General features: G+C 46.5%; 1 protein-coding gene across 1 annotated transcript in view; it reads right to left on the reverse strand.

Annotated features, from left to right (window-relative positions):
- The window catches only part of LOC129841894 (integrin alpha-10-like), a 58,884-nt gene that overhangs the window by 20,895 nt on the left and 24,551 nt on the right, over positions 1 to 13,438 (reverse strand). The window contains exons 5-7 of the mRNA XM_055910241.1: positions 12,788 to 12,902; positions 12,381 to 12,508; positions 11,238 to 11,386 (exon numbers count right to left, since the gene is read on the reverse strand). Of these exons, the coding sequence (XP_055766216.1) occupies positions 11,238 to 11,386; positions 12,381 to 12,508; positions 12,788 to 12,902 (392 nt within the window). The remainder of the gene's footprint in view (positions 1 to 11,237; positions 11,387 to 12,380; positions 12,509 to 12,787; positions 12,903 to 13,438) is intronic.

A 13,438-nucleotide genomic window follows, 5' to 3' on the forward strand; every position in this document is an offset into this window, starting at 1 on the left:
TCACATGTGCCAAATACAACAGGTGTAGACCTTACAGTAAAATGCTTACTTACGAGCCCCAAACCAACAATGCAGTTTCAAAAAGATACGGATAAGAAAGTGGAGCAGGTTGAGAGCTTCAAGTGGGTAGTGTACAGAGGGTAGTGCGTATGGTCCAGTAGTAGTGCGTATGGCCAAGCTCCCTGCCATCCAGGACCTAATTACCAGGCGGTGTCAAAGGAAGGCCCTAAAATTTGTCAAAGAACCCAGCCAACCCAGTAATTGACTGTTCTCTCTACTACCACATGGCAAGCGGTACCGGAGCGCCAAATATAGGACCAAAAGGCTACAGAGAAAGAGATGTGTCACGCCCTGATCTGTTTCACCTGTCCTTGTGCTTGTCTCCACCCCCTCCAGATGTCGCCCATCTTTCCCATTATCCCCTGGGTACTTATACCTGTGTTTTCTGTCTGTCTGTGACAGTTTGTTTTGTCTGTTTAAACCTAACAGCGCTGTCCCTTGCTCCTGTTTTTGCTATAGTCCCTGTTTTCTAGTTTCCCGGTTTCGACCTTTCCTGCCTGACCTGACCCTGAGCCTGCCTGCAGTCCTGTACATTTGCCTTTACTCTGGATTACCGACCTCTGCCTGACCTGACCCTGAGCCCGCCTGCTGTTCCGCTGCCTTACACCCTCTCTGGATTATTGAGCCCTGCCTGCCTTGACCTGTCGTTTGCCTGCCCCTGTTGAAATAATAAACGTTTGTTTCTTCAACACTGTCTGCACCTGGGTCATACCTTGAAACGTGATAAGATGAGAGATGAGAGAACAAGTGAGTGAGCAGGAAAGACAGAACAGAGAAAGAGAGGAGCAAAGGAATATGGGTACAAAAGGAAGACAGAAAGGTAGAGAAGAAAAAGAGAAATGGAGAGGATAGAGGAGAGAGAGGGAGGGAGAGGATAGAGGAGAGAAAGAGAGGGAGGGGATAGAGGAGAGAAAGAGAGGGAGGGAGAGGATAGAGGAGAGAAAGAGAAAAGGAGAGGATAGAGGAGAGAAAGGGAGAGGATAGAGGAGAGAAAGAGAGGGAGGGAGAGAATAGAGGAGAGAAAGAGAGGGAGGGAGAGAATAGAGGAGAGAAAGAGAGGGAGGGAGAGAATAGAGGAGAGAAAGAGAGGGAGAGAATAGAGGAGAAAAAGAGAGGGAGGGAGAGAATAGAGGAGAGAAAGAGAGGGAGGGAGAGAATAGAGGAGAGAAAGAGAGGGAGGGAGGGGAGAGAAAGAGAGGGAGGGAGGGGATAGAGGAGAGAAAGAGAGGGAGGGAGAGGATAGAGGAGAGAAAGAGAGGGAGGGAGAGAATAGAGGAGAGAAAGAGAGGGAGGGAGGGGATAGAGGAGAGAAAGAGAGGGAGGGAGGGGATAGAGGAGAGAAAGAGAGGGAGAGGGGATAGAGGAGAGAAAGAGAGGGAAGGAGAGGATAGAGGAGAGAAAGAGAAAGGGAGAGGATAGAGGATAGAAAGAGAGGGAGGGAGAGGATAGAGGAGAGAAAGAGAGGGAGGGAGAGGATAGAGGAGAGAAATAGAGGGAGGGAGAGGATAGATGAGAGAAAGAGAGGGAGGGAGGGAGGGAGAGGATAGAGAAGAAAAAGAGAAAGGGAGAGGATAGAGGAGAGAAAGAGAGGGAGGGAGGGAGAGGATAGAGGAGAGTAAAAGAAAGGGAGAGGATAGAGGAGAGAAAGAGAGGGCGGGAGAGGATAGAGGAGAGAAAGAGAAAAGGAGAGGATAGAGGAGAGAAAGAGAAAAGGAGAGGATAAAGGAGAGAAAGAGAGGGAGGGAGAGGATAGAGGAGAGAAAGAGAGGGAGGGAGAGGATAGAGGAGAGAAAGAGAGGGAGGGAGGGGATAGAGGAGAGAAAGAGAGGGAGGGAGGGGATAGAGGAGAGAAAGAGGGAGGGAGAGGATAGAGGAGAGAAAGAGAAAAGGAGAGGATAGAGGAGAGAAAGAGAGGGAGGGAGAGGATAGAGGAGAGAACGAGAGGGAGGGAGGGGATAGAGGAGAGAAAGAGAGGGAGGGAGGGGATAGAGGAGAGAAAGAGAGGGAGGGAGAGGATAGAGAAGAGAAAGAGAGGGAGGGAAAGGATAGAGGAGAGAAAGAGAGGGAGGGAGAGGATAGAGAAGAGAAAGAGAGGGAGGGAGGGGATAGAGGAGAGAAAGAGAGGAAGGGAGAGGATAGAGGAGAGAAAGAGAGGGAGGGAGAGGATAGAGGAGAGAAAGAGAGGGAGGGAGGGGATAGAGGAGAGAAAGAGAAAGGGAGAGGATAGAGGAGAGAAAGAGAGGGAGGGAGAGGATAGAGGAGAGAAAGAGAGGGAGGGAGAGGATAGAGGAGAGAAAGAGAGGGAGGGAGAGGATAGAGGAGAGAAAGAGAGGTAAGATTAGGGTAGAGTTAGTATACACAGAGTTTCCCTACATCTAAAATAAACAGCCGCTAGAAGAAGATAATATATCATGTAGAGCAGGGGTGTCAAAGTCAAATGGACGGAGGGCCAAATAAAAAATTTAGCTACAAGCCGAGGGCCGGACTGTTCGAATGTTCATTGAAAAATTTTTAAATGACGCATATAGTCTAGTGAACCTAATTGAACCTACTGAAAACCTAACAAATATATTCCAATATGATCAGATAAATAAAGCAATATTTTCTTATGGCTCTGTCAGTAATCTTTAATTTTCAACAGACACAAAAGACAAATTTCCTTTATATAAAAATCCCCATAACATGAACATTAAATGAAAGAAACCGGTATTCAAGGCACCATCAGTAGCCTATATTTTCTATTTTAGCAAAAGTGGGCTAAATTTACTTCAAAGAAAAAAACAATAATAGCAATTTTCTATCATCCACTCAACTGAAATATTTTTAAAATATAATTGGATTGAAATACAATAAAATAAAGTGCAAAAATCTATTAATCAAAAACAACACTTTGTTTAAGGAGAAGTAACATGCAGTGAAAACAAATATTAAACTTTAACTTTTAAACTTGAACTGAGTAAAAACTCTAAATATGTGATTGCACAGTAATGTTCACTTGTTTGAGGTTGAGGGTGATACTTGGTGGTGTCCCATCTTTTCCACAAGTTCATCAATGTTCGGGGTAAGGCTCTGAGCTGAGGAAATCCTCAGAATTGAGTGGAGGTGTTCAGCAGTAAGTCGACTTCTGTGTGATGTTTTGTTCAGGTTCATCAAAGAAAACAGTTGTTCACACAGGTATGTGCTGCCAAACATAGACAACGTTTGAGCAGCCTGGATGCGCAGCTGGGGCATTGTGTCGGGGAGGAAACGGGCGAACTCCGCAGCACCCACTGCCGCATATTTTGCCCTCAGTGCATCATTGCATTGGAGGTCAATCAACTCCATTTGGAGGTTTGGTGGTGAGCTTTCCACGTCAACAGCAAATGGGTTACCGAGCAGTTCCAACCTGCTTTTTTGTGCTTCAAAGTCAGCAAATCGGCGTCGAAAGTCAGCGGCAAGCATACCTATTTTATCAGCCAACTGTGCGCTCGGGAACGCACTGGTAGAGAGCTTCTCTTTCATGGTCTGGCAGCTGGGAAAGTGGCTCAAATTTTCTTTCCGCATCTGCGTCTCCCACAGAGTCAGTTTGGTTTTTAATGCCTTCACTGTACTGTACATATCAGAGATGACATGATCCCGACCCTGCAGCTGCAAGTTCATTGCATTCAGATGACTCGTAATGTCACACAGAAAAGCCATTTCACACAGAAATATTTCGTCTCGGAGTTGTGTTGTGTCTTTCCCTTTGCTGTCCAAGAACAGACAAATCTCCTCACGAAGCTCGAAACATCTTTGAAGCACCTTTCCCTGGCTTAGCCATCGCACCTCTGTGTGATAAGGCAAATCACCATGCTCCGTTTCTAACTCCGTCAGAAATGCCTTGAACTGGCGGTGATTCAAACCTTTGGCTCTGATAAAGTTAACTGTGCGCGTGATGATGCTCATTACATGCTCCATTTTCAAGGCTTTACCGCACAACGCTTCCTGGTGTATGATACAATGATAAGCTGTCAGCTCACCTGTCGCGTTTTCCTCTTGCATCTTTTCCCGTATCTTCGCCACCAGTCCGCTCCTGTGTCCACACATCGCAGGTGCTCCGTCGGTTGTCAAACCCACGAGTTTTTCCCAAGGCAGCTCCATCTCATTTACACATCTTGACACCTCTTCATACAAATCATGCCCCGTAGTTGTGCCATGCATAGGACGTAAAGCCAAAAACTCCTCTGTCACGCTTAGGCTGGAGTCCACTCCGCGGATGAAAATTGACAACTGGGCAATGTCAGAAATGTCGGTGCTCTCATCCACAGCCAAGGAATATGCAATGAAATCTTTTCCCTTTTTCACAAGCTGCTCTTTTAGATTGATGGACAACTGGTCTACTCTCTCGGCAATGGTGTTTCTGCTCAGACTCACATTTAAAAAGAGTTGCCTTTTTTCTGGGCAAACTTCGTCACAAACTTTAATCATGCAGTTTTTGATGAAATCCCCCTCCGTAAATGGCCGGGCTGATTTAGCGATCTCTTCTGCCAAAATAAAACTGGCCTTGACAGCAGCCTGGCCTTGTGATTTGGCTTTTTTGAACAGAGCCTGTCGAGATTTGAGGCCTCGTTTTAATTCCTCTGCCTTTTGTAGCCTTTGTTCCATGTCCATATTCTTGTTTTTGTCCGCGTGTTTCGTTTCATAATGTCGTCTCAGATTATACTCTTTCAGTACCGCCACACTTTCTCCACACAGAAGACACACAGGTTTTCCAGCTACCTCCGTGAACATATACTCCGACTCCCACCTTGTTTGAAACCCCCGGTTCTCAGTGTCCACCTTCCGTTTTGCCATTTTTGATGGGTATCTGAAAGTTAATTTTACTGTGATGCTGACGACTGCTGTGCCAATAAATATTGAAATGAAGCAGCCTACTGCTCGGTGCGTCACCGTTGCATTGTGGGAAATGTAGTATTGGTGCGTGTAAAAGATCTGCGGGCTGCCGGCTTGCTGCGGTCTGCGGGCCGGTTCTAATAATAAATCAAGATCATCCCAGGGGCCGTAAAAAACCTTCTCGCGGGCCGGATGTGGCCCGCGGGCCTTGACTCTGACATATGTGATGTAGAGTGATCCTCAGAGTTAATAACACAGTTGGAAAAACAGAAATTGGGTGTGAGAGGGAGAGTGACAAAGACGTGTGTGTGTGTGATCGCTTCCAAGAACTGTTTATGAAACAGATTGGTTACGATACGGATAGTGACACAGACCCTGAAAAATCCCCTAAAATGACAAATAACCATAGGCGTAATCAGGCCAGACTTGACCATATATGAGTTAGACAGACAGGCAGTCCGACAGTCAGTCAGTCAGTCAGTCAGTCAGACAGTCCGACAGGCAGTCAGTCAGACAGTCAGTCAGACAGGTAGTCCGACAGACAGTCAGACAGTCAGACAGTCAGACAGACAGGCAGTCCGACAGGCAGTCCGTCAGTCAATCATTCAGACAGTTAGTCAGTCAGTCAATCAGACAGTCAGTCAGTCAGTCTAGTCATTAAATACAGTTGGTAATTTCCTTTTAAAGTACAGCTCTACCACATCGCTGGTGTTACCATGACACTCAATCTAACCTAAACACAAAGGATGTGCAACGACAACACACACACACACACACACACACACACACACACACACACACACACACACACACACACACACACACACACACACACACACACACACACACACACACACACACACACACACACACACACACACACACACACACACACACACAGACACACACACACACATGCTTGTACACATACAAGTACACACATGCACACACACGTACACATCATACATATAACCACACCCTGTTTGTCTGGTGGTGACCTGTTTTGACCACTGGACACTTAGTGGGTAGAGTCTGCTAGCACTTACACACACACACAATGGCCTAGTGCAGCCAGTGTTAGTGAACTCAGTAATTTTCAGGCGTAACTCTGGCCCAAGCTAAATATAAAGTATGTGGTGAACCCGCAAGAGACGGTCTGGTTAAAAACAACCCTTTCCCCTGCACAGCCTGCTAATTATACAGCCAGCCAGCTGCAAGAGGAGAGAGGGAGGAGAGAGAGATGAGAAGAGAGGGAGGAGAGAGAGAGAAAGGGTGGAGAGGGAGAGGAGAGGGAGGAGAGAGATGAGAAGAGAGGGAGGAGAGAGATGAGAAGAGAGGGAGGAGAGAGAGGAGAGGAGAGGGAGGAGAGAGAGGAGAAGAGAGGGAGGAGAGAGAGGAGAGGAGAGAGAGGAGAAGAGAGGGAGGAGAGAGAGGAGAAGAGAGGGAGGAGAGAGAGAGGAGAGGGGAGAGAGGAGAAGGGAGGGAGGAGAGAGAGGAGAGGAGAGAGAGGAGAGGAGAGGGAGGAGAGAGAGGAGAAGAGAGAGAGAGGAGAGAGGAGAGAGGAGAAGAGAGGGAGGAGAGAGAGAGGAGAGGGGAGAAGAGAGGGAGGAGAGAGAGAGGAGAGGAGAGAAAGGAGAAGAGAGGGAGGAGAGACAGAAGAAAGCACAAGAGGATAGATGGAGGAAAGGAGGATGAAGCAGAAGAAAGGAAAAAGAGAGGGAAGGAAAAGTAACATAAGGTGAGATTGTGCAGAGGAGAGATGACTGAAGATCAACATTCTAGAACACTAGTGGAGCAAGAGAGAAAAACACTTTTAAAACAGTTTATTGCAAACACGCATAAAGCAGGAATAAACCAGCAATTACTGTGCTGCAGAGTCACTTGACCAATTAAAGAGAGCAGAGAGACCAGGTCCTATGGAACATACAGCGAGAAAGAGACACAGAGAAAGTTATAAATAAAAGAATAGTGTGAAATACACAAGTAAAAAGAGGTGGGTAAGAGCCCAGCTCTGATGTGGCTGAGAGATTGTGTGAAATACAGGGGGATTAAACTGGGGGAAAGAGACAGTGAAGGAGGGGGAGAAATGAGAGAAAGAGAGGGACATATGTGAGAACAGAATGTGGAAGGGGAGAAGAGAAAATGAGAGAAAGAGATGAAGGGAAGAGAAAGAAGGGGGAGGAGCTAGATGAAAGAGTGGTGTTAATTGGGAGGTCTGGTTGTACTTACACTTCTATAGTCAGGAGTGTGGTCATGACACAACATGTGTGTGTGTGTGTGTGTGTGTGTGTGTGTGTGTGTGTGTGTGTGTGTGTGTGTGTGTGTGTGTGTGTGTGTGTGTGTGTGTGTGTGTGTGTGTGTGTGTGTGTGTGTGGTCATGACACAGCATGTGTGTGTGTGTGTCACATGGTAAAATGTGTATGACACAGTGAGAGGCAGTAGCTGATACCCTTTTAATAGACTGCTTAACTCTCCTATATCACTCATTTAGCCTCTATGTGTCTTATACTGCTTCCTGTGTGTGTGTGTGTGTGTGTGTGTGTGTGTGTGTGTGTGTGTGTGTGTGTGTGTGTGTGTGTGTGTGTGTGTGTGTGTGTGTGTGTGTGTGTGTGTGTGTGTGTGTGTGTGTGTGTGTGTGGTCATGACACAGCATGTGTGTGTGTGTGTGTCACATGGTAAAATGTGTATGACACAGTGAGAGGCAGTAGCTGATACCCTTTTAATAGACTGCTTAACTCTCCTATATCACTCATTTAGCCTCTATGTGTCTTATACTGCTTCCTGTGTGTGTGTGTGTGTGTGTGTGTGTGTGTGTGTGTGTGTGTGTGTGTGTGTGTGTGTGTGTGTGTGTGTTTGTGTGTGTGTGTGTGCGTGCCTGCGTGTGTGTGTGTCACGCCTCTCTAGCGCTCGAGGGCGCCAGGCGGCCCATCATTACGCACACCTGTCACCATCGTTAGGCGCCTCAGCGCTTCATGGGACTCACCTGGACCCTCCCCTATATCGGTCACTTCCTCAGTTTCTTCCACATGTCTGCATTAATGTTGTTTTGCTCCCCTTGTCCAGATGCTGTCCTTGTTTTGTTTCATGTCCGTTTGTCCATGACATTTTCACTCACTGTACTTTCTTCTTGTCTCTCAGCGTCCTCACAGTGTGTGTGTGTGTGTGTGTGTGTGTGTGTGTGTGTGTGTGTGTGTGTGTGTGTGTGTGTGTGTGTGTGTGTGTGTGTGTGTGTGTGTGTGTGTGTGTGTGTGTGTGTGTGTGTGTGTTTGTACAGCTGCAGTGGCTGTAGGAGCTAACCAGGCTGTACTACAGTGGCCACACCTGCAGCTCTGCTGACCCAGCAACAGCCAACCCCGTCAGTCTTCCTACCAATGCCAGCTCTGGTATCTTTTCATCTGTATGTGTTTGATTCATACAAGAAGTCCAAGAAACAAAACAGCACAGACAGACTGGCAGACCGAGACAGACAGACAGACAGACAGACAGACAGACAGACAGACAGACAGATAGACAGACAGACAGACAGACAGACAGACATGTTCTATGACCGTTTCGACCCAGCACTCATAAACAAGGGTTAATAACAATGTCCCCTCTAAACTGCGTGCAGTGCGCATGCGCAGCTCCCCCTGGACTGCCGTGCAGAATAAATATCAGCACACGCAGAGAAGCATGAGATTGAACTTCAATCAACTTTCTGGAGTTTTCCGTTAGTTAACAATATCAACGTTTCCCTTTACTGTGGAAATTGTGATCGAATCAACGCAATATTAGCCACTTTCAATACAACATACCAAAACAAAACGAAGAGATGTTGTTGTATTCAGAATGCATCGGAGTAGGATTCTATTGCACAGGCCCATACTCTACACAGACCGGTGCGCTATAACCAATCAGAGCTGCAGTAGGCATATATGCAAATAGACCATTGTCTGTGCCTTTCACTTTGAACTGGACTGTTTACAGCATAAGCAGTTGTCAGTAGATGTTCTTGTTTTGAGATCAAAGTGAGAGCTGCATGTAGCCACTTGTGCACATTTGTTCATATTCTCTGCTTGTGAGTTATTAGCCCAGTTATATAGAATCTGTAGTCAGCAACAGGGGAGTGGTTGCTTCCTACAAGAGCACAGAACGTGTGCATTTCTAGACATCTTTGAAAATCTGTGTTGTATTTTTAAATAGGTTGAATAAGCTAAGTAGCCAATAGGCAGAGGGTAGCATAATTGTCACGCCCTGACCAAAGAGAGCCCTTGGTTCTCTATGGTGTTGTAGGTCAGGGCGTGACTAGGGGGGTGTTCTAGTTTTTCCTATTTCTATGTTGGTGAGCTTGGTATGGTTCCCAATTAGAGGCAGCTGATTATCGTTGTCTCTAATTGGGGATCATACTTAAATTCTCCATTGTGCCCACCTGGGTTGTGGGATATTGTTTGTGTTAGTGTGTTTGGGCACTGCGACGTCATGTTCTTTGTAAGTTTTGTTTCTAGTTTCACTTTGTATTAGAAAGATGTGGAACTCAATTCACGCTGCGCCTTGGTCCTCTCATTTTGAAGAACGTGGCAATAATTTGTCTGATTCTCTGTAATAATGGTGTGGGAATAATAATACATTTTATTTTGTAAAGTGGTCTCTTGCATCAAACAACACAACAACATTTTCAGTCACCTCGTCTGAAGGACAAGTGGTTATAAACAGGTTAATGTCAAGCCCTGCATGTTTTATTCAAACGTCTGATGGAATGTAAGCCTACATTGAGCACCACACATCGGCTGCTACTGTTGGCTGAATGATATGTCCATGTTAAAATGTTATGGGATGCATTTTCTCCATTGTTTTTGATGGTAGCCCAATCTAGTAGGCCTACATTAAGATCAAATAGCCACAGTAGCCTACTTGACCACTGTTAAAACAAATTTAAAATGGGTACAGCCTCAGTGTTCACAGTAAACGCATGCCGGAAGTTGCATAGAATTTCCCCGTTCAACTTTGTGCTCAGCTGACCTGAAATTTGCTCAGAGATTAAAAACATTGGAGGGAACATTGGTTAATAGTATTAGTAATAGAAAGCAGTCTGTTTTCAGTAGCGGTGGTGTGGATGAAAGGTAATGACAGTGGTGTTGTCACGGCCATTGAAAGAAGAGGACCAAGGTGCAGCGTGGTGAGCGTACATTTTCTTTTTATTAGAAAAGACGCCAAACAAAACAATAAACACTACAAAACAAACCGTGAAGCGAAAGGCTATGTGCCATAAACAAAGTCAACTTCCCACAAAGACAGGTGGGAAAAAGGGCTACCTAAGTATGGTTCTCAATTAGAGACAACAATAGACAGCTGTCCCTGATTGAGAACCCTACCCGGCCAAAACATAGAGATACAAATAATAGAACATAGAATACCCACCCCAACTCACACCCTGACCAAACCAAAATAGAGACATAAGAGACATGTGTGTGTGTGTGTGTGTGGACATGTTTAACTATTCTTGTGGGGACCAGAAGTCCCTACAAGAATAGTAAACAAAGTAAAAATTGACCAGCTGGGGACATTTTGTTAGTCCCCACAAGATCAAATGCTATTTCTAGGAGGTTTAGGGTTAAGGTTAGAATTAGTGTTAGGGTTAGAATTAGGTTTAGGGTTAGGAGCTAGGGTTAGAAGCTAGGGCTAAGGTTAGGGTTAGGGTAAGAGTACGGGTTAGGATTTAGGGTTAGGTTTAGGGTTAGGGGTTAGGGAAAATAGGATTTTGAATGGGACTGAATTGTATGTCCCCACAAGGTTAGCTGTACAAGACTGTGTGTGTGTGTGAGTGAGAATGAAAGCCGTGGCGTGTAGAGTACGGGTGTGTGTGAGTGAGAATGAAAGCCGTGGCATGTAGAGTACGGGTGTGTGTGAGTGAGAATGAAAGCCGTGGCGTGTATAGTACGGGGGTGTGTGTGTGTGAGAATGAAAGCCGTGGCGTGTAGAGTACGGATGTGTGTGTGTGAGAATGAAACCCGTGGCGTGTAGAGTACGGGTGTGTGTGAGTGAGAATGAAAGCCGTGGCGTGTAGAGTACGGGTGTGGTACACTATATGTATATAAGTTTAATAAAGGAGGAATGTAATTTTCAAAGGATAACTTTTATGGTGTGAGATATCAGGTGTCCATATTAGACAGCTGTTTGTTATGCTTTGACCTCTGACCCCTCTATACCCCTCAGCCTCAGCTGGATTCCATGTTCCACAGAGAAGAAAAGAATAAGGAAATATTTGACATTGTTAAAGGGCAGAGTGAGTTATGATTGAGACATTGACCAGCCAATGAGAATGGCGTATGAATGATTGACAGACGTACCAGCCCATGTGGATGGCGTATGCTGTGCGTGTCTCCCGCCCCTCCTGTCGGCTGATGTTCTTAGCTGCTTCAACCACCTCCTGTGTTGTCTGGTAGTCTCTCAGTGACCACTCATGGACCGCAACCTCACCGTACTGCAAAACCCCCACCTGAACACAACCATACACGGTCATGGTAGAAACAAAACCACACACACAATGGTGTCTGGCTGTCTTTCCAATGTAGTTGAGCAAACAGTGGGATATCCACAGATAGAGCATGACCCCATGTTCCCCCTGTCCTCTACTTGTCCCCATCTCCCTCTCCAATCCTCAACCAAAACCTCTACCCCTCTGCTACTGACCCCCTCCAAACCCCTTATTCCCCCTCTCCTCTAATCTTCCCCCTCTCCCCCTTTCCTTCTCATCTCCCATCCTCCCCTAACTTCTACCCCACTGCTACTTCCTCTCCCCTCATGTTTCCTCTCCCCTCTCCCCTCATGTTTCCTCTCCCCTCATGTTTCCTCTCCCCTCATGTTCCTCTCCCCTCATGTTTCCTCTCCCCTCATGTTTCCTCTCCCCTCTTCCCTCATGTTTCCTCTCCCCTCATGTTTCCTCTCCCCTCATGTTTCCTCTCCCCTCTCCCCTCATGTTTCCTCTCCCCTCATGTTTCCTCTCCCCTCATGTTCCCTCTCCCCTCATGTTTCCTCTCCCCTCATGTTTCCTCTCCCCTCTTCCCTCATGTTTCCTCTCCCCTCATGTTTCCTCTCCCCTCTCCCCTCATGTTTCCTCTCCCCTCATGTTTCCTCTCCCCTCTCCCCTCATGTTGCCTCTCCCCTCATGTTTAGGCCTGCTCTTGTGCCATTGCATAAGTCCATCCATTCATTCTCATCAGATTACCCCACTGTGTGTTTCAGTGTAAAGGACTGGCTTGTCTAGTTGACTGAGACTCAACCAACAGAATCCCTAGGATTTCATCACAGAAATGTACACACACACACACACACACACACACACACACACACACACACACACACACACACACACACACACACACACACACACACACACACACACACACACACACACACACACACACACACACACACACACACACACACACACACACACACACACACACACACACACACACACACAACCTTACCTGCATCTGTTCTGGGCTGATATGGAACTTGCTGAGGATGTTACTGAGGAAGTTCTGGACTTCATACCAGGGATAGATACTATTGGAGCCATCCAGAACGATCACTATGTCCATGTATGTTGCACATCCTGGACAGAAAACACACATTATTGGATCCATAAGGGAACGCTGAGAGTACTAAGGACCCACATAACCCCCAGAACCCCATGAAATGAACTCTACTGTAACAGAGTCATTACCATTCAGCTGTGATATGTGTGTGTGTGTGTGTGTGTGTGTGTGTGTGTGTGTGTGTATGTGTGTGTGTGTATGTGTGTGTGTGTGTGTGTGTGTGTGTGTGTGTGTGTGTGTGTGTGTGTGTGTGTGTGTGTGTGTGTGTGTGTGTGTGTGTGTGTGTGTGCAGTTACTCTGTGCTGTAGGGGCGATGGTCTCTCTAGGTTCCAGGTCGTCGCTGACAGAAGCACAGATCCCCGTACTGAAGACTGACGTACCACACTCCTGAGACCACAGGGGCGCACACGCCTGGAACACACACACACACACACACACACACACACACACACACACACACACACACACACACACACACACACACACACACACACACACACACACACACACACACACACACGTGATTATTATTACTGCTGTAAGTGAACCTGTAAAGGTAACATAACATACACAAGTGTCATATCATCCTAGCTAGCACTGATTCATTGGTGAGCGTGAGAGGCACAAGGCAAGGACAGAGTTGACTTCCCCACTGGGCTGTTGGTCAGGACTGCTACTGAACACACCAATATACACCAGTAGAATGAGTGGAGGAGAGGCAGACCCAGATAGAGAAAGAGGGTTGGAGACTGAGAGAGAGAGAGAAGGGGGGGGGTTACCGTACGACAGACCACGTATTCACCCTGCACACCCCAATTGTCAAACAAAGGCAAAGTCTTCTCATGCTTTGTTGATTTCAAAAAAGCTTTTGACTCAATTCGGCATGAGGGTCTGCTATACAAATTGATGAAATGCTGTTTTGGGGGAAAAACATAAAACATTATAAA

This window comes from Salvelinus fontinalis, unplaced genomic scaffold (genome assembly GCF_029448725.1).
Source record: "Salvelinus fontinalis isolate EN_2023a unplaced genomic scaffold, ASM2944872v1 scaffold_0002, whole genome shotgun sequence".
NCBI classification, from domain to species: Eukaryota; Metazoa; Chordata; class Actinopteri; order Salmoniformes; family Salmonidae; genus Salvelinus; species Salvelinus fontinalis.